We start from the raw sequence: 22,029 nt of genomic DNA, 5'->3' as shown, positions 1-22,029 counted from the left end.
AGAGTAAAAAAACTCAGCGTGTGTTAGGAAACTCCCAGTCCCTGGTAAAGATGGGGCATGTCTCCTTGGGGCATCCCTGTGTGGTAACACTGCCCATCACTACAGTTTATAAAGAACACGTGCTCCTGGACAGCTGTGGGGCACTACAGACTCAGAATACTGAGGACGGACACTGAGCGGGTGTGGAGAGGGAAGGGCTTGCACCTCTAGTCCCCAGGGTTCTGGAACTCTTCAGGCTCAGAGAATCTAGACCTTCGTTCTCTCGCTTCTAAGTTAGGATCTCTAAAGAGCAGGTCTTTGTACTGTGGGGCAAAGCTGTTCAGAACTTGGTATCTGTTGAGTTCATGGTGGTACAGCAGGGCCTTATTAGAAGATGCTTAGCCCTGGCTGGGTAGCCTAGTTGGTTAGAACATCACCCCAATATGCCAAGGCTGCAGGTTCAATCTCCAGTTAGGGCACATACAAGAAGCAACAAATGAATGCATAAATAAGTGGAACAACAAATCAATGTTTCTCTATTTCTCTCTCTCCTCCCCTTCCTCTCTTTAAAATCAAAAAATTTTAAAGAAATTTAAAAGATGCTTTGTGTATAAGACATTTAGCTTTACTGCAGAGGAGAAGACTGCCTCATCATAGCCCCAGAGGAAGGCAAAAATGAATCAAGAGATTTGAGCTTTGATTTTGGTTCTGACATTCTCTGGCTATGAGATCTAAGCCCTTAACTTCTTTGTGCTTCAGGTTTTTTCCACTTATAAAATTCAGAGGTAAAACTTGCATGATCCAGCCTTAAAATGAATTTCTAAAAAATTACTCAATTGGGAGTGTTTTGAAAGGATTTTAGTATTTCCAGATGGCCATCAGGGATTCATGGAATTACAATAGAGAGGGGATGTCAGAAGTTGTTTAAGCCATCTTCCTTAGCTCACCACACCTAGCCCCTCCAAGAGGAAGGAGTGTATTGGACGCAGAGAGTGCTCTGTTCTCCAAGAGAGGGAACTCCAAAGTCAGCATTTGGAATAAACCATTTTGTATAATGGTTGAGAGGAGCCATGGGCAGATGTGGCTCACCACAAGAGATAGCTGAAAGCATAAGGGTGGTGCCCAATCTTCCAAGTAGAGTCCAGTGTGAATTCTCAAGGTATACAAAGAGAACAGAAGGACAGACACCCTATGTAGCTATCTTACTGCAGAGGTTCTCCAAGTGCGGTTTACTTTGAGAGAGTACTACAGAGACCTGTTGGGACTCTGGGGCCTTTTTAAGGGGACTGTGAGGTGAAAACTATTCTCATAATACTACTAAGACATTGTTTGCCTTTTGCAATGTGTTCACGTGAACACTGATGGTGTGGAAACAAGGTGAGTATAACTACTGGAACTCAGTGCAGATCCAGGCAGTGGCCTTTAGTAGTCAAGTATATCAACAGTCAATGTAATCTTTACTGCCAGGAACAACCACCAAACACACCACCAAAAAACAACCATCAAAAAAGTTGGTTTTCCTTAGGAATGTCATTGATAAAACCATAGAATTATTAACTTTATTAAATCTCTGTACCTTTGAGTACACATCTTTTTATTATACTGTGTGACTAAATGGGAAGCATGTATAAAACACTATATACTGAAGTACCATGAACGCCTTGAATAAAAGCCCTTGTGTGATTGTTGGAGGTGCAAACTGGGCAGAAAACTACGGTTACTCAGACTTGAGGATCTGGCAGACATCTCAGAAATGAAGTGAGCCTGTCACTTCAAGGAACACAACTGACAGCATTTGCTGCCAATGATAAAATTCAAGCTTTCTGGCAAACTTAATGTGTCACTAATGAATTTTATAGCTTTCCAATGTATAAATCCTTTTCCAATGAGACTGGAAATGATGCTAATGAATGTGATTTTTGATATTGTATAATGAGATGTCTCAACATTTGGATTGTCTGCATAACTCAGTAAACCAATATTTTTCAAATGACCAATAAATGATGTAACAAAATCATTCAGTTGTAAAAGATCTAGTCAAAGGGAAGCAATGCATTTTAATGTAACAAAATACAAGTTCATTAGCATGGTTTAATATTCTATGTTACAATTATCTTTTTTTTAGAGATTTTATTTATTTATTTTTTTAGAGAGGGAAGGGAGGGAGAAAGAGAGAGAGAAACATCAATGTGTGGTTGCTGGGGGCCATGGCCTGCAACCCAGGCATGTGCCCTGACTGGGAATTGAACCTGCGATGCTTTGGTTCTCAGCCCGCACTCAATCCACTGAGCTACACCAGCCAGGGCTTATAATTTTCCTTTAAGAAAGTAGAGTAGTCCCCCCTTATCTGAGGTTTTGCTTTCCACCATTTCAGTTTCCTGAGGTCAATCGTGGTCTGAAAATATCAAATGAAAAATTCTAGAAACAAACAATTCATAAGTTTTAAAATCACACACCATTCTGAGTTGTGTGATGACATGCCCCACTGCCTTGCCCTGGAAGTAAATCATCCTTTGTCCAGTGTGTCCATGTGTATAGATTACGTGCCTGTTTGTCACTCAGCAGCTAGCTGTCTCTGTTACCAGGTGGACCTCACAGTATCCCAGTGTGCGTTCAGGTAATTCTTATTTTACTTCCAATGGCCACAAACCGTAAGAATACTGATGCTGGCAATTCACATATGCCAAACAGAAAGTATAAAGTGCTTTCTTTAAGTGAAAAGGTGAAAGTTTTTAACTTCATAAGGAAATGACAAAAAAAAAAACAAATAAGCACACAATCATATGCTGAGGTTGCTAAGATCTACTCTAAGAATGGATCTCTGTCAATGAAATTGTGAAGAAGAAAGACATTTATGCTAGTTTTGCTGTCCCACTTCAGATTACAAAGCTATGTCCACAGTGTGTGGTAAGTGCTGAGTTAAGCTGGAAAAAGCATTAAACTTTATCATAGGTATGTATCTATAGGAAAAACATAGTATAGCTAGGGTTCAGTACCATCTGTAGTTCCAGGCACCCACTGGGTGTCTTAGGACAGATCCCCAGCCGAGGGAGGACCACTGTGCCATTTGCAGAGTTTTGGTGTAGTATCAAAGGAGGTCATCTGAAAAGGTTGTTAAAATATTCTCTCCTTTTCTAATTACACATCTCTGTGAGATAGGATTTTCTTCATATATACTTCAACCAAAAAACACCCCTAAAACCACGACAGGTTGAATGCAGAGGCAAATATGAGAATCCATGTGTCTTCTGTTAAGCCAGATATTAAAGAGATTTGGAAAACTGTAAAACAGTGATGCTCTTTTCACTAAAATTCCTTTTTTCGGACAACAGTCATTTTCATAAATATGTTAACATGTAATAAGCTTATTATTGCTAATTCATTGTATGTTGCTTTTTAAAGTTAGGCAATATTTTTAAATGTCTGTTTAAATTTTTGATATGGTGAATATTGAGATATACAACCCACATAAACCATAGTATGCTGGAGTTCTCAATACATTTTAAGTGTGTAAAAGGGTCCTTGCAATGAAAAAGCTTGAGAACTGCTGCTCCAAGATACTTGCAGAGGAAGCATTGTTTTGGGTGAGTAATTAACATGGAGAGGCCAACTCCACATTTATTAGTTTGTACTATTGTGGAGAGACATTATGGCTTAATGGCAAGTTTTGGTTATCAAGACAAAATCATCCTCAGGGAGGCAAAAGGAAGGTCATCTATGACCTAAGATGGTAGAAATAACTTTAGAGAATATCACATTTTGAAAGTCCTCACAAATCTTCTGTGCCCTTCCAACTGGCTCCTGTCCCCCGAGTGTACAAAGCTGCCCCTTTCCTCCAAGGAGGGTCTAGCCCACACCCCCTGCTCAGGATTGGCCACTGTAACCAGATGTGCACCAGAAATCTGCCTCCCAGGTCAAAGCCAATGCCACTCTGAGTCCAACAATCAGGACACAGCACTTGGGAAGGCAACAGGCACTTCCAGGCACTGAGAATAAAAAACGAGTGTGTTGTGACTTTTGTCCTGGGGACTTTCTTTCTTTGATGGGGAAGAAAGTCTCCTGAAGAAATAATTACAGCATGATGTGATAAATGCTCTTCTGTACATAGTGACCAAGTTTTTCCAACCAAAAACTGACGCACTCTGACAGCTGACAATGGAGCCACCCTGAGGGATCTGGGACACACGTCTGCTATATTTGTTACGAGACTCCCAACAACTCCACAGAAATTCTGTGCAGATTTGCCCTTGGTTTATCCCAAAGACCCAGAAACAATGATTTGCACCTTTTTAAATTTATTTTTTTCATTCTGGGAAATAATGGTGTCAGAACAGAAAAGATCAAGTAGCTCATTAGAATTAGAAAAGATGAGTAATGGGCCCCTAACATTTTATTTCCTCTGGGCTGGTGGATGGGAGGCACTGGAGGGAATTTTTTCCTTCATACTTGTTCCAAGTGGTTTCCACCCCCAGGCAAAGAGCCCAAGTTTGTTCAAGCAGGTCTCCCACACCAGCTGAAGCAGATCAAGCTGAATCCCAGAGTCAGAAGAATGAACTATTAAGAGTCTTCTAAGATCCCAAGCCTTAATTACATGTGGGTAAAATTAAACAATAGGGCTCTTGACCTGCCAAGAAATGTCAGAGTGCCCTCTGGGTGGGCTGCTTTGGGACCGTGGAGGTTCTGGTCTGAACTGGGTATTCTGAAGTCCCAACCATGTAACCTCTGCTCCCCCTTCCTTTGGGGCTGACTCAAATCCCTCTTTTTAATCTCTTCCCCCCAGTCCCACTGTTCTTTCCCAGCTGTGGCAACTCCAAAGTGAAATGAACAAGAATAAATCACCGAACAGAAAAAGAGTGCTCAGTGCCACACACGGACAGCCTGCCACCCACAGTTAGAACGAGTGACACTGGTTCTTAAAGGCAATCCAAAGGAGAGGTGGGGCAAGGGGCCTGCCTGCAAACCCCTTTGAAAGCCTGGACCCACTACTTACATTTGACTGTGGGCAAATCCTGACATTTCTCTGATCACCAGTGAGCTCATGCACAAAAGCAGGTTATTTTTTGAGAATTAAATGACATAATGTATAAATGGCACTCAGTAAGTCCACTACTCATCATCATAATTTTTACATCTTTTTATGTGATCATTTGATTCGTGTCTGTCTCCCCACTAATCTGAGTTTTATGAGAACATCAGCTGAGTCCTTTTTTGTTCATTATATCTCTAGAGTTTTACACAGTGCCTGGCACACGCTAGATATTTGTTGAGACAATTGTATGATAAAAGTGAGTTGGCAGAGTCCCAGTTAAGGATCGACTCCAAAATAGCAAGTCTGGGGTCTCCTGACAGCTCTCATGGACCCGCACTGCTTATCTGGAGCATGGTGTCATGGAGGATTCTAAGGGGTTACCTGGAGTCAGTAAGGAAAGGGTGTGCCGGGAGACTACCAGTGCCTGTTGTGGTTAAAGATGTTGAATAGTTGTCGACCTTGGTCTGTGGCATCAAGAGCAGGTCCATTTGGCCAGCTATTTCTAGCACAAAGATGTGTATTGTATAATTTGTGGATAGAGCCATTTGAGGAGAGCTGAGGTTACCACATGTCTGACCTGAAAATAAGCAGCACAACTTCAAGATTATTTTTTAAAATCACAAATAAGAAAACACTTAGAACAATGCTACACAAGGAAGCTAGAAGCATTACCACTACCTTGATGAATTCACTTGCAGGAAACGTGCCTTTCATGAATCACTTGGCACGAGTGAGCAGACCTAACACAATTTAGATAGTGTGTCCCACGAGACAGACAGAACCTTGTAATGCGCTTTTCCCAACCCATAAAGTAGCTCCTCTACTCACGAGGATAATCCTTTGGGTGCGTCTTCTCAGACCAATTCCCATAAAATGTGAGTCTGTACTTGGCAGTTCCACAGGCGCAGCAGTCTAAGATTGGTTTGTCAGTCACCCCGTCAAATGTGGAATCTGAAACAGGAAGGAAAGGCACCAAGTCAGGAAGCCAATGTGGGTCTTGGTCTCCTCCTTAATGCTTGGGAATAAAAATATGAGGTGGAGTTTTCACTGACTGATAACACAGAGAAGCGGGTCAGTCTTCGGGCTATAAAGGATTTATATACCTCTAGGTACGGTAATTCTATTCTGTAAAAAAACAAAAATGAAAGTTTTTGCTCTAATTAAGTGAGGAGACTTATGGTGCCAATAAGGCAGAATATTTGGGATGGAGGTTATCTTGAGAAACCAGAGATACAATTGACTCAGTTAACCATTCTGGACCCCAGTTTCTTTCCCTGTCCCGTACTACAACACGATTATTCCACCAAAAATTTTTAATCCTCACCCAGGGATATGTTATATTGATTTTAGAGAGAAAAGTGTGTGTGTGGTGGGGGAGAGAGAGACATTGATGTGAGAGAGAAACATCACTTGGTTGCCTCCTGCATGCACCCCAACTGAGGTTCGAACTTGCAACCCAGGTATGTGCCCTGACCGGGAGTGAACCTGCAACCTTTCAGCATATGGGATGATGTTCTAACCAACTGAGCCACACGATCAGCATTTTCCATCAAATTTCAAGAGGAATATGCATATAGGCATTGTGTGTGTTCTAAGAAATATCCCCTGGGGCCAAATTGCCAGGACCAGAAGGAGCTGCTTTGAAGGAGAGCAGTGAGAACAGAAAGTCAGAGACAGAGGAATAAAGGACTGCTGAAAAAATGTTTTTTAAAAAGATATGCATGTATAGTCACAGTACTTTGTATCAAGCTTTCAGAAATTTTAATGGGAGTGGTGGGGGTTTGGAAATATGTTCCTAAATTCAGGTTTACTTCTGAGCACAGTGGTAGCCAGGAAAAACTTAAGAATCCCTCTCTGCCCCCGTTTTTAGCTGTGAATAGCCATAAGTGGGGAAAGAGAGATTACATGAATAAATTCAGGATACCCGACTGTCAAGCCCACATCCCTAACTGTGCACTGTTGCTTGTAGTCTGTTCTGCTCGTTATAAGACGAAAACAATGACTACAGCTGCAACTCGCTTCAACTGCTTCATCTTCTGTTCTTCTGGCTGTATTAACATAACTGTTCTTTTTTCCAAGTTGGACACTTATTCTTAAATATTATAGAAAGAACTGTAACAAAGAATACAAAACTCTTTTGAGTGTAAGGAAGAGCTTTTTACAAGTGTTCCATATGGAATTTACTGGGTTCGTTTGCTTTGAATATGCAAAATCAGTGATGGGGAGAAGAAGTGCATTCTAGGTTTTAGGATGGAGAAAAAAGGGACATGTTATTGTAATAAAAACTACACTGTATAGAGTTCTTCTATGTGCTGAGTCTTTTCCATATATTGGTAGGTTTGTCCTAGCAATCCTAGGAGGTAAGTACTTTAGTTAACATCATTTTACAGATCAGAAAACTGAGGCAGATTAGGTCACCAGTCCAAGGCTACAGGGTTAGTGAGTGGTGCAGGCAGAACTGGAGGTCCGGTCTTTCTGAGCCCAGGGCCCATGCTCTTAATCTCTGCATTACACCTGTCTAGGAGAGACCTTCTGCTGGATAGGTCTGCAGAAACACCAATGAGTAAATTTTTTTCTGTGTATTTCTCTTTTTGCTTTTTCAAATGAAGAATGGTTCATTTAGAAAATTATCTCCCTGCACAGCTCCAGGATTTCTAAACAGCCCTAAAGAAGAGGTCTGAAACCACCCAAAATAGAAATCATTGTGTGGCTCCTCTTTGTACACTAGGAAGAGGCCAGAGCATCGTCTGTGCGTAGGAGCAGGCTCCCCACTGCCTTATGCACAGGAAACCACGTCTGATTCCTGTGTGAGCCACTTTGATAGTTAAGGGACAAGCCCTGTTGAATATATTTTAGGAAAGGCAGGGTAGATCAATAACTCCTGAAGTTTTTTTGTCTTTTACATTTCCATTATGACCAACTATGTTGTGAATAAATGAAATCAGTTTTGAAAAAGGGATTCAGAGCTCAGAGATACATGCTGGGGTTTCGATTGTTAACCACCAGGCAGCGTCAAATGAGACAGCGGTGTCTCAGAGAACCAAACTTAGGCAAATTGGTAAGTTTACCTTAGCAAAAGGTCTCTCAGGTATAGGTGGTAAACTTAAGATGTATCCAGGAGTTCAAAGGGATACATTTATAATAAATCCTTTGGCCTTCCAACAGAAAATAAGCTTCCACTTAAAAAAAATAAATGTCTAAGTTTGAAATTAGAAACAGCCATACTGTTTCCTAGTGAGGAAAAGCCGATTGAGAGTGAACCAGGTTTTCAAAGGGCAGTGATGACAAGCGTTCACTTCCCCCTTCTCCCAACTACAGCAGGGGCTGCCAGCTACAGGCAAGTCCAGGTCCTGCAGCATCTCCTGAGGTGCACTCTCCCCATTTCTGCTCTCAGTCCATCGGCTTCCTTTCCAGCTGTCATCCTTTAGGCTTCATTCTTCTTACCTTTTCTCATGACCTCTTCTCCCCCACACTCTCCTCTCTTCTCTGTTTTTTCCCTTCATCCTTCCCTCTCTTTGTCTCTTTCCCTTAATTGTTTGTGACTTGGTTTTAAAGTGAGCATGGGGATGCATGTGTTTATGATAGGTCACCTTTTTGAATATTTTATGTTTCTCATTTAATTGTAAGTAGCTTAATGTTTTATGTTTCTTCTTTGAAATAACGATTGCCATTGCTTTTGATCTGTGCAGTTCTTAATTTTTCCCCTATGCATTAACAGCTTCAACTGGGGGGAAATACTCATTTCTCTCTCCTCTCCCTTGATAGATTTGATTGGACTCACCACAGAAGCAAAGAATGTAAAGACCTTAGTGAAAGAGCTAGAGATAATTAAGTAGTCATACACATTTAAGAAAAATCCCTTTGCTCTGTGCTCATAAATTAAACACTTTCTTAATGTGATCTGCTTGCTAGCTGATGAATTTCCTCCTGGGTCTGCTGTCTCCAGGGATCATCCACAACTGTATTGAATGATATCCTATAGCCCAGTTCCTGCTGAGCCTCTCCCTACCCCCCATGAAGTTGCCATTAGAAAGTGGTGTTTTTATGCAGGTGTGTGCTTAGTCATTTTGACAGGACCTCTGCTTCAGAAATGATAACCAATAGAGATTTGCAGTGCCATTTTATTGACACTGTACCTGCAGGATTTTAGCATATTCATAGCTTAGACAAGGATTAAGGCTTCGGAAAGTACACTGAGTTGAGGATTGTTATCAGTACATGGGAGTGTCAGTGAAGTATCTCCTGAGAAGCCTCAAATCTGGGAAATAAGGCTGTTTTCTGATAGTCAGACTACCAAAGCCATACCCCAGTGGGTGTGAACTAAGAGGTGGCCTATAAATGTGTGACCCAGAAACCCCACGACTCTGGCCCACAGGCCCTCACTGTCATTTCACGGAAGCCAGGGCAGGAATGGGAATGCCCTTTGAGAACCAAAAGACTCAACAGCTGAGATGTTCTCTGTTTGGAGAAAAGTGGGGGCGAACTTGTGCACAGTGAAACACAGGAAAGGAAAGCCCCAAGAGCCACATGTTTTGATGCCTGCCTGGAAGCCAACTAGGGCCCTGACCCATAGGTTCTAGCTCTCTGGCCCCTATGGCAGGTATGGTCCTAATGCAGGGTATCTGACCTCCCCCCTTTTGTTCTTCCCATGCTCACTGTGCACCACCACCACCCCCACCAAATAGAACCTAATTTCTATTCTAGTTCATCTATAGGGAAACCTATGCTTTACTATGCTTTGATCTAACAAAGGCAACAGTTCACTCTACTGAATTGGGATGTAGTCCCTTAGATAAAAGGAAGTGGTTAAGGGCATTGGCTCTTAGATTCAAACCCTGCCCTCTACCACTAGCTGTGTGATGCTGAGCAAGCCATTTAAACTTTTCCTGTCTGAGCCATCTATGAAATAGGGATGATGTAATTAATAGTTTTTACCAAATAGGGTTGTATAGATTACTCTAAGGATGTGGAGTGCTTAGAATAGTGCATGAGATGTAGCAAGCACTCAAAAAAATAGTACCTCGTATAATTTTCCCAGAAGACTTTTATCAACCTTTTTCTTAGTAGTTTATGACTTGCTAGAATTAGAAAGGATTAGTTCTTCTCAAAATGCTAATTACTTTAAATGCAAATAAAATCCTGCAAAAATGAATAGAAATGAGATAAAGATGTATAATTATAGAACATTTTCTATTTTTATTTAGTTCCTTAATGACTTCTAAACACATTCAGATGTTTAAGGTCTTAATTTTTTACAGTAGATTAACAAACAAGCTCTCAGATATAGATAACAATAACTAATACTTATATATAGTGTTTACTATGTGCCAAGGAAGCATGACACTATTTTACATAAATTAAGTTGGATGGTTAGGAGGAGCAGAGGCAGGCTTTAACACAGGTTGGATCTGAATGCAGTCCTCTCCGCTCTGACCTCTCCAGTTTACTTGGTCTGCATGGGCTTTGTTAGACTGCTTTCAACCCATGGAAAGGCTGATGATAAGCTTGCAGATCTAAGGACCAGATACTTGAATGTGGTGAAATCACAAGGTCAGTGCTCTGTTGGCAACCCCATCTCCTTGGAGAAGATCCCCCATATTGGCGGGGTGCCACACAAATTCCTGCTGGTGGTTATTCTGGAAAACCATTAAAAACTTCCTAAAGGTACACAATTGTGCATTCCTTAATTAAGTCCTGTGAATTATTCCAAGGAACCTCTTCAGAATAATCACTGTTTCACAAAAATAAAAGACGACACCAATATAAGGTACATTATCTCCTACCCAGGGAATCAAGCTGGGTAATTAGAGCTTAAGGCAGATCCAATTATCCAGAGCACACAGCCAAATTAAAAATTGGAGCTACGTGAGGAAGAAGGACTGGAGGAACTCAGAAAGCCCAATCATCTTTATTCCTGAGGCCAGATGTTTGGACTGAATGAGCCACCTTCAGCTTCTGTGGCCCTCTGCCGCCCGCATGTTCTTACCTTGTTCACAAAGTTTCTTGGTCAGAGAGCCCTCATCCTGAAAATAAATGATGCGTTTCTGTACGATGCTGGCCCTGTGAGGAAAGAAGACACAAGTGTAGTGAGTGATGAGGCAGGCAGATTTGGGGGTTGTCGGTACTTTGTTTGGCCACCCATTGCTGTGCGGCTTTGGGTGAGTCACCTCAACTCTCTATGCCTCAGTTTCTTCATTGGAAAATTGACACCATTATATCCCTACCGCTGCCCTGGCTGGTGTGGCTCAGTGGATTGAGCACCAGCCTGTGAACCAAAAGGTCACTGGCTGGATTCCTAATCAGGGCACATGCCTAGGTTGTGGCCCAGGTTCCAGATGGGGGCATGCAAGAGGCAACCAACTGATTTTTCTCTCCCTCCCTTTCTCTCTCCCTTACCCTTTCTCTGAAAATAAATAAAATCTTTAAAAAAAATAATACCTACCCCATGGGATTGCTATGAGAACTAAATAAGAAAATACATTAAGAGCTTAGCAACAACCTAGAAACCACTCAATAAATATTAGTAATTGTGTCGGTGGTGTTGGTGCTAATATTAAGGTAAGAAAGTGAATTAACAGCATCTTCAATAACTTTTCTCAATGGTTCATTTTACTCTAGTTTTATATAAACTATTGAGAACATTTGTAGATCAACCAAATTCAAATCAGAGAAGCATGTCAAATCCTCTTCCTGAAGGGGAAAAAGGGAATTTAAAATATACATTTTGATTTGTTCTGAAAATGTCATTCTATATCTTTCCTGAAAGTCCAGTCAAAACTGTCTCCTGCATTCTGAACAAAGACAACTCAGCTGTTATATCTCTCTCTTAAACATGCCAAACACAGGTTCTTAGAATCTGGAAAGAATGTTTTGAGGTTGAAAAATGACTTACTTTTAGCCAGCACATATTTTCTCGCTAATTAGGATCACACAGACATTCTACTTCTCCTTTAACCCACCCTGCTACTTATTTTTAGCTGGCTGTGCGAAAGTTGAATCCCAAAACCCAGTGTTCCAGTAATTTAAAAGTCTACTACACTTAACGCTGAGATGGTGCCAATGGATCTCCAGCCCTTTCTGCTGATTTTCTTTAGCAACGCTATTCAATCAAAAGGTAATTTTTGCTTCAAGTTACCCTATTAAGCAGATAAAGGGAGCCCTTGACTCCATCCCAGCTGACTACACTGAACGAGTGAAAGAGTCACACAATTTGCCCTGTGTCACACGATCTCACACGCAGGAATGGGGCCAAGTGTGCACAGATTTGCCGAGTACAGAGGCAGTTTTCTCAATGGTCTGGGTCTAGGCCAAGATGACTTTCCAAAGAAATGTCTACTCTGCACCCTGTCTTGCACAAAAGGATAAAATTCAGACCAGTCTACATATGTCTTTTATAGTTTTTCCCCACCCAGGGGAGACAACATGTTGAAATAAATGAATGAAATATACTTCCTGTCAACACAAAGCTACTTTGATCATTTACGATGATCATTCTGTTGACCATCAAGCAGAATGTTTCCTCGGGCCAAGAGAACACTCTTGAGAACACTGACTCTCACCCCGAAGCCAGATAATAAAGCCTTTTATTAGTCAGAGTATCCCACGGTGCTTTTCAGACTGTTTCCCACCGAGAAGGGCCTCAGGGACCCTTGTGGAAGGCAAGGAAAAGAAGGTCTAGTGGGAAGTATTCCAGGCCCCACATTCTTGCTTCAACTAAAGGCTCTATCCTCATTTCAGCCAAAGCAGCCTTCTTCCCCTTCTGCATTCTTGTTGTATTTACTAGTACATTTTCAGCAAGTAGTTGTTGGAGGCCTACTTAGTGGCCAGACACTGGCCAGGGATATTGTCATGAACAAGACAGATGGGGCCCCTTTCCATTCTCAAAGTTCACAGTACAGTGCAAGGGAAAGCATCAAACAACTGAATCCTCACCTACTCATTTAACACAACTGTGATTAAGTGTTGAATGGAGAAATCCACAGGATATGGGGGAGTATAACATGGGGGGTCCTGACCAAGCTGGGAAAGGATCCCCCCAGAAAAGATGGCTAAACATAGATTTGAAAGAGAAGAAGCTAACTAGGCAAGTGGGAGGGTGAAGCAAGGGAGAGGGCCTTCCTTATAAAATCTTTGAAGTGGGGGAGGGTCAGGGCTCATTGGAGAACCTACAAATGGTGAGCCAGGGAGGTGGTGAGAGAGCCGGAGAGGAGGCAGAACCACATCACTCTGAACCTGCAAGGAGATGGTCTTTTACTCCAAGCTCGATGAGATAGCTTTGAAGAGTGTGGCCCGAGGAGTGAGATGATCAGATTTGCTCTTCTGAAAAAGCTCTTGGGCCATAGAGTAAAAACAGGTTGGTGTGTGGTTGCAGTACACAGAGCTCCCGCGCCACTCAAACTTTGTTTCAATAAAATGCTCTTGCGGAAATAGCTTGAAAACCCTGCTGTATAGGATAAAATACAAACTTACTATGGTTTCATTTATTGCTATCTGGTGCCATGCTCCCTGTGATGCAGACTTTGAGAAGTTTATGCCCCTTACCCAGACTCCTCTTCCACTCCACCAGGCCCTTGTCTGTGCTGTTTCCTTTTCCAGAAGCTCCCAAAGCCTGCCTTTGCTAGTGTCTATGACAAATATCTTGGATTTTCTTCCTCCTGCTATAAATACGAGAACAATGGCAAAGCCAATGATTTAAAAGCATGATCACATTATGAACAATTAAATCATCCCTAAATTTTCCAAAATTAAGATTGTAAAAATTTGGGAGAGCAGAGATAGAAACCATGTATTTCCTAGAAGATGCTTCAGTTTCCCTCATCCCTTGTTTTCCAAAGTCTCAGGAGGCTCACTTTCTCGTTTTGATAATAGTTGTTATTTCCGCACCCTTGCACTGTGCCTGCCAGTTCCTGCATTGTGGAGGCCCTCACACACATTATCTCCTGTGCGTATATGCATTACATCTAACACAGGTCCTCAGATTCCTCATCCAAGACTCTGGGGCTGGGTGTGTTTTTGAATTAATTTTTCAGAAACAATTAATTTCCCCCAAATTAAACACATCAATATTCTGCAGCAAAATGTAAGAATATTTACACTAAGAGGGTAAATAAAACTATAACTAGCTCCATGTCATTTCAGGTCAAGCTAGGCAAACTTAGAAAAATGCTATTGTTTTCAGAGGGATTAAGATGAGGGCTTATTTTCCAGAGGAGAATGACTGAGATGCAGGAAGGTTCAAGTTACATGCCCAAGGTTTTGAAGTTCCTCTGTCTGCCTCCAAAGTCCGTGGTTTGTCTTCTGCTCAGAGTGGTTGTAAGGATTAAAGGTCAGGTATAAAAAATACAATTGCCCTGTGAGGTGAGCATTATTATGAAATGTAACCCTGATAAATTTTCCTTGGATCAGCTCTTGGAACACACTGTGGAGAACTGAGATTTGGGTGGGTCTGCCTGGAGCCTGGGTCGTGATCACCAGGAAAAGCCAGAGCAGACATCTCCATGTGGCTGGCCAGCCCTCTGCGTCATGTCCTTTGGATTTCAAACTCTGTGCAGATCAAACGTGGGACACAAGGCTTATTCCAATCTGCCCTCATCCCTATCCAATCCTGCTTGAGCACTCTGTCCAAGCCATGTCCTATACCTGTGTTCAGGGTCTTATACGTCTGGGCCTCTGTCCATGGGACCTCTTTAGTCCTTCCTCATGACTCCTCAGCACCACGCACACACATGCACACACACACAGTTCAGTTACCTAACTCATACTGAACTAAGATGGTACTTCCTTCAGGTGATTCCTTGGCCAGGTGCTCTTCCTACGAGAACCACAGCCACAGCCTGCTGGGTTTCTCCTACCACAGCACTGATTAGCCTATATTGTAATTGCCTGTTTACTCTTCTATCTCCTGTGCTAGGTTATTCGATTTTGAGAGCAGGAACTGTATCTTATTTACTTCTATAGACATTACTAATGTCACTGTGGTACTGGGAGAAGAAACAGCGTTTGGAGGAAAAGGAGAGAATTTGAGATTGAACTATAGGTTATGAAGGTGGTGTCTAGGGGTCAGTTTGACTTGGGGAACTGTAAGGAGAGATGTGAGGGGTGGAGAGTGTGGAAATGGAGGTCACTGAGGCAGAAGTAAAAGTTAAAGCTTTCAGAGTGGCTGATGTCATCCAGGGAAAGTGAACTAAGGAAGAAGTCAAGCTGAGCCCAGAACTCTGAAGAAGACCAACATTCACCTACCGATATGACAACAGAGACCAAGATTTTGATACTCTTAGTTGCAGAAGATATTTCTTTTTACTCCTCATTTGGTCAACTCCTGAGAGACTTTTATATTCTGCAAAAATGCATTTCACTTGAAGTCTGTTTGCATCAAAGTATAAAACTCAGCTGAGATTTATAAATCATATTATTGTTCAGGAGAATAATAGCTTTACAAGATGAGAAAGCTGTTAGTAAGAATTCCCTCAGCGTTTCAAAATGACAAATTTCTCCCATTCTCTGTTGCAATTTGGCAGTCCTGTTGCATAGCATTTATATACTGATCTACTGAATGCTCTCTTATCATGAAAGAAAGTGTTAAGGAAATCTAAATTAAATTTCTCAGTGTGTTAGCTTCTCAAACTTTGGAATATTGAAATTCTAAAGAACTTAATCATTTCAAAATTTCCTTTTAAACCTGAAGTAGAACATTTCCAGAAATGCCATCTTGAATCTCTTGGGTGCTTGGCCCTTTTCTGTCTGAATGGTTTACTTATTGGCTGTTCTTTTTCCTTGGGGAATTTGCCTGTTGGAGTGAAGTTAGAGTTTGCTAGGTTGTGGGTTTGCTGTCTAGTGCTGAAAGGGCCTGGGATCCCTACTCCTTCCAAAAATGGACAGGGAGACCTCAGGAGCTGGGTCACTGCTGTGTACACAGAATTCATGCAAAGGCCTGACTACATGCACATTGCAAAAAGTCAATATTCAGTATGTGGTAGCCATTATTGCTGCTGTTGTTAAATCACCAGCCCTTAACAAAGTGCCTAGTACATTAACGCATTTAATAAACAGCAGCTATTGTTAAGATTGATGCCAGGTCTGTCTCATTCCCTTGTGGAGGGAGGAGTGAGGTGCTATCCTAGTCATCTGCCTTAGGTGGAGCTAACGAATGGCTAAAATGAAGCTCGGGTTTGTGGTCTCCAGACTATTTTTGTCAATCCTCATCCCAATTCCAGTAAAATCCCTATTACTGAACACTTCTTATAATACATTACAAAATTTGTCTGTGATCTCAGGGATGTTTTCCATAGAAGTGATCCAGTTTATAATCAGCATCATCTTCCTTCTGCCATGAAAGAATAGCTCTGTGGAAGCCCCAGGAATGAAATGTTAAAGTCATAGCAATGGTAATATCATTAGGAACTTAGGCTATCTGCCTTATTTCACTTCGTAAGGACCCCAGCTGCCACCCTGACCATGGCCTTATGTTAACGAGCAGATATGTTTAGAGGCTGGGTGCATTTCATGATCCAGACCCTTATCAATCCTTTCTATGGCGTTTGGGGCATCTTGGGACATGGAGCTCAGTCCAGGAGTTAACAGACATCCTGGCAGCCCACGATAATGTGCCCCTGGAGTAAAAAGGGAGAGCTTAGCTGCAGGGCTCTATCCACAATACACACATGAGAACTCCATGTGTGCCCAATAGTAAGGTTACAATCCTCATTTGAAGTCACAAAACTACTGGCTCAAAGATTGGTATAGTCACTTGTTACTGCAAAGAAGCAATTCTAGTAGCTGCCATGAGATTATTCCTGCTTAATTACCACTCATTCATAAACGCTAGTTCTAATTTTAACAAAAATGAGAGGAAAATTCATTTTAGCACTCAGTTTATTTCTTTTTAGAATAACCCTGAGGACCACAAGTTTATTGTGGTCCCATTTTCTGTTATTGTTGTCCAGTGTCAGACCTCATCTTTATCATATCTTCTCAATACTATTACTCTAGGATTTAACATTTTACTGCCTCCCCTGCAAACTCCAATGGAAAATTAACAATGAGGAATTAATTTTCATATCACAAGAGAGACATAAAAACAGGATAAAACTGGATTATGTTTTAAAAGTATGAGTTTAGATGTGAGAGGCATGGAAAGCAGGAAGACATTCATTTACTCGTGCTTCAGTTTAACAGTTGTGTGAGGCACTGGAAGTGAAGCGATGAATAAGACAGTGTGTGTGCAACAGCAAATAGTTGACAGGCTGATGAAAGAGAGAGAGAGAGATGTAATCTGGTGAATCAAAATACTGCATAGCAAGTACGAGAGTCTACGCAAGACCCACTTCTTCCATCTGCCATGCCTGCCAAACCCTCTGCTCAGGAGGTAGTACAAGGTAGCCAATCACAGTATCTCAGTCTCACTTTCCCAGCCTTTCTTGCTGCTGGGGAATGGGAGATACATGGCCCACATGTGGCTTCAGTAACGTGAGGGCAGGTTTGCAAGATGAAGGGGAGACCTTCTGAGGAAGTTTTGCTTTCCAGGTAAGAGAAATTTATGAGTCACCCCGGCCTGTCCTTTTTTTGGCTTTGATTACAAGCCCAGCATATGAAACGAGGCAGCCTTTTTGTGACCATGAGGAAACGGCCAAGAAAAATCACAGAGGCACTGGCCCTGACACCTTTTAGGTGCTGAAACAATGGCAGCAAGCCACCTACCCCTGGACTTCTTGTTTTTGTGAGAAAAATAAGCCCCTATGCACCAAGTCAAGAGATTGTACCAGGGAGCACTGTAGGACTTAGGTGGGAGTAGGGGTGGGACACTTTGGTCAGAAGAGTCTTGGAGTAGGACATTATGAATGAGGACTTAAAAGGGGGTTTGGAATTGGTGGGTGGGAGGTCGTGCTGCCATTTGCTGCAACTTTCCATCAGGTGCAGAAGACAGGCACCTGTTTACTGTGATTACGAAGAGAGCAGGCATTCCTGCAAGTTCACGCCAGTGTGAAGAGAGACTGGGCTGTAAGGGGAAGGGTGAGGAGTGGGATTTTGACAGGAAAACACAGGGGTGGGAAATAATTTTTCTTTGGAGGAGGCTGTCACATGCCCATGCGCCATGGCTGAGGAAACAGTGGAAACCCTTAGGGGTACCTGCTAAATCACTGGCTGGAAATTTGTCACCTGTTGGGAAAAAAATCTTAAATAAACTCACATAGACAAAATAAATAAACCACAGAAAGTAGTTCCAGTGGTGGAAGCTCTGGCAGGTAGGCAATGCTAGGTAGTGAGCAGGACCATTTCTCATTTTCTATAATTGTTTTAAACCACCCAATTGTTCCCCCCCAGCATCTTTTGACCCTTTCTGGGTTCTTCTCTCTGGGTTAAATTATCCATGGCATTTTGTAACATTGCAAAGAGAGATGAGCCTGGAGGGAAGGTAATATCTCACAATGCATCTTGAGGCCAGGATATCTTTTTCTCTTAAGAATACAAAACCAGGATGCTTTGTGTTCCTGAAAAATTACTTTCAAAGAAAAACCAGCCTCAGCATGTTATTCAGCATTTAGCAACATGATCAATGGTACCTGGGGTATGACTAATAATCCAAGGACAGCTGACACTTGGGTTCACTGCTTCTGTAATACTATTGAACCCATAATTGTTCTGTGTAATGTCTCATACAGTTAAGCTGCTGGTTAGCCCCCTGCCTCACTTTCTCCTCCAACTTCTCCACATGTATAAACCCTCAGCAGATTGTGAGCCTCTTGAGCCCCAGGACTGTTTCTTATTCCTCACTGGGTACCTGGAACTCAGCAGAGGATCTGGCCAAAGCTTTTTGAACCCAGGGTTCGCAATCTGGGGTCTGCAGATGGGTTTCAGGATAATGGAATTTTGTGTGATGTCCACAGGTGCATACTTCTGGATAAGAGTTCATAGCTCTCTTCTGCTCCCAAAGGGGTTCCTGACCTTGAAAAGCTTAAGAACCACTGTTAGGTCTGAAATGCATGCTGGGAGAGATATGAAATGGCATGGCTATCATTCCATTTAATAAAAATCTTCAATGAAGGTATATGCTTTTCTTTTCTAAAGATAAAGGTTAAATTTTTATTCCAAGCATCCAAGACTTCAACTGCTTTCTCTCCAGACTGTGCTCTGATCGGAAATAGAACCTGTCTCGGCTGGAAAACAAGAAATAGAAAGCGGAGCATTGCTCCTGGGTTTCTCGGTGTTCCTTGCTGAGTCCTTGTGCTCCTTGCAGGGTGTGGGTGTAATCCCATAATCACCCCACCCCCTCCTTAGAGAGGAAATGCCTCTTTGCAAGTTCCTTTCTGGCTGGTTTACACAAGTCCTTACTCTCTGCAGTTGGTCCCACTCCACCTTGGCCTCAGCTGCCTCCCCTTTTTGTGGGTTCCCTTAAGCCAGGGCTGGCAACATTGTCCCCTCAGGTATAAGGAAACAATCCGGGTGACAGAGTAACATCCTTAAACACAGGCTACCTGCCATTTTTCCTGTTTTTCAGAGAGCTTCCCTGTCTGTCACCCAGCACTTCTGCTGTGGAAATGGGAGTTTCTTGTACAATAGCAGACCTGTGTGTTGAGAGATGCTTGCTCCTGCAGGCTGGGTTAGGGACTGTGGAGAGGGTGGCTATGGTTCTTAGCTAGGGATTCAGGCTGCTAAGTGAATTTCAGAGGATTCTCGAACCCCTGAAAAAACCATATGCAAAATGGTAAGCATGTGCCTTGCTTTGGGGAGAGATTCTACAAAAACCATTTGCTCGAAATTAGGAGTCTTGATGTTTATGCCTGTTCGTATCCACCTGAGTCCTATCCACCCCACCCTCAAAAAGAACATGCACGGAAAAGTAAAGGAATGATTCCCTCTACAATTACTGCAGTAACCTCTTAATGAATCACCTCTCCTTGCAAACCCATCCAATTTATTATATGCATTCTGCCAAGGGACTGGTTAATGGTCACCATGAGCACATTAATAGTTCATTTCATAGACTGTTAGGCAGCAATGGCACCATAGTCCTAACTAACCCATCTCCCATCTCTGCCCTGTCCCAGCCCACCCCAGCACCGGGTCTTGTACATAGTAGGTCCTCTCCAAACAAAGGTTCCTCTCTCACTTATCAATTACAGTCCAAACCCTTGGCTAAACAACCATAATCCTGAACACTCAGATACATACCACCTTCTGGGTCTGACACCCCACTGGCACAACACGACTATCCCAAATACCTGAACTCAGTCCTGCTTTCTCACTGTGTGCAGAGCATGGGTCCCATGACCCCTCCCAGCTTCTGCCCCTGCTACTCACTAAACCAGGAATGCACTTCTACCTCTTCTGTGTCTAACCACACCACACTCATCTGTTACCCCCTCACCATCTCCTGAGAGTCTCGTTGGGTTTTTTGAATACTGCCTGTCATTACTTTTTATTTGACATTCGGGCAATGGCTACTCTTGATGTTTGCTTGAGCTTTAATATTTTGCATTACCATTTAACGTGTGTTTACACCGTGTACTTCTTACTGAATTCTAAGCTCTTTCAGGGGCCTTATTTGTAGCCCTGAGGCCCCTCTAGCTCTTAGCACAGCGCAGGGTGCATTGAAGGTGTGTTGATCTGATATATTTTCATACATTGACTCTACTCATCATTCAGCTCTTTCATATTCAGCACATAGTGTTGAGCGTCTACCATATGTCCACGATCTGGAAAGAAACAATAGCTCTGCAGTGCTAGCAGCGGCACCCGGAGTGCTGGTGAGCAACACACAGTGGCTGGTGTGAGTCACACAACATTCCCCACTGCATAAAGGCCAGTTAAGTCTGCTGTGCTTTGTTCAAGCTGGGCTGTTTGACTGATGGCAACCATTATTCTCAAAAGGAACTATTTGGGTTGAATTCAAAATTCCTTCACAATGTTGGGAATCAACAGGATGTTGATGTGTCTGCCAGGAAGAGGTTAAACCAAGGATGGAACTTTCTTTGTGGGAAAGAGAGTGGCTGATTTCACAATATATACTTTGCTTATCTCTTGAGGTGACCCTGACCAAAAAAAAAAAAGATACCCATAGGCCTTACATTTTTGACTCCAGATTTGTCCCATGTTTCTTCTTTTCAACATCTGTACCCTTCTTGTAGCACCTGACCTCATTCTAATATCACATGAGCTTATCAGAGGTAAATCGACCACATCTGACTACCAAAGAGTTCTGGAACAACAACATGAGCCACATGTGAGCCACAAAATGTGGGCATGCTTTGCTCTGTGTTCTAGCATAGAAAATACTGTCAGAGATAAGGGAAAAGAAAGGAAAGGAGGGAAGACAGGCAGGGAGAGAAGAGGCAGGGAGAAGAAAAAGAAGGAAGGTCAAGAGGTCTAATTTTCTGAGTAAAATATGTGGAAGATGAATTAATGGAACCTCATTATGATGCAGAATAGAATACAAGTGACTAATTCTTTTTAAAAATACGGTAAATTACAAAATTTCACTAATGCTCAAGATGGGGGACTTGGGAATGAATCTGGAGCCTCTTATCCATATTAAACAAGGTACTACAAATCCTTTTTTTTCAAGTAAGCAAGGAATAAATTAAAACCCAACAAATCAATAAAGACCTCTATTTTAAAGGTGACGGTGTCACCACATTTCGATGTTGCATATCTCTGCGAGATGAAGTTAAACTTCAGAGTGTGTGTATTCGTAAGGGAATGCTTAGAACTGTCACAAAGTCGGGACAGAAGCAGAGATGGAGAGAAGGAAGGAGGAGGCTTCAGCTTCAATCCCTCATCTGTATGAGGGAACAGGAGTAAAACCGGATGGTAACCACCTCTTGGGGGCAGCACAACAGATGTCCTTAAAGCTGGACCCTCACAGTGTGGTGGGCTCCAAAATCACACAGCTGTCAGTGTCCATTGCTTTGGTCACAGACACTGCTTCGTTTTGTGTTTGCAAATGGTTGAGTTTGTGCCACCACAATGGGGTATGTGGGTCCCTTGTTTTTGGATGGCTTCATGTCAAGGACATTTTAATACAA

The 22,029-nt window shown here is 42.3% G+C and overlaps 1 protein-coding gene across 1 annotated transcript in view; it reads right to left on the bottom strand.

Annotated features, from left to right (window-relative positions):
* The window catches only part of SPON1 (spondin 1), a 268,290-nt gene that overhangs the window by 147,102 nt on the left and 99,159 nt on the right, over nt 1–22,029 (bottom strand). Inside the window, exons 4-5 of the mRNA XM_045825507.1 lie at nt 10,995–11,068; nt 5,837–5,959 (exon numbers count right to left, since the gene is read on the bottom strand). Coding sequence (XP_045681463.1) covers nt 5,837–5,959; nt 10,995–11,068 — 197 coding nt within the window. The remainder of the gene's footprint in view (nt 1–5,836; nt 5,960–10,994; nt 11,069–22,029) is intronic.

Source organism: Phyllostomus hastatus, unplaced genomic scaffold, assembly GCF_019186645.2.
Source record: "Phyllostomus hastatus isolate PE091 unplaced genomic scaffold, TTU_PhHast_1.1 phas_scaffold_585, whole genome shotgun sequence".
NCBI lineage: Eukaryota > Metazoa > Chordata > Mammalia > Chiroptera > Phyllostomidae > Phyllostomus > Phyllostomus hastatus.
Note: the sequence above shows the minus strand (reverse complement) of the source record. Positions and strands in the feature narration are given on the sequence as shown.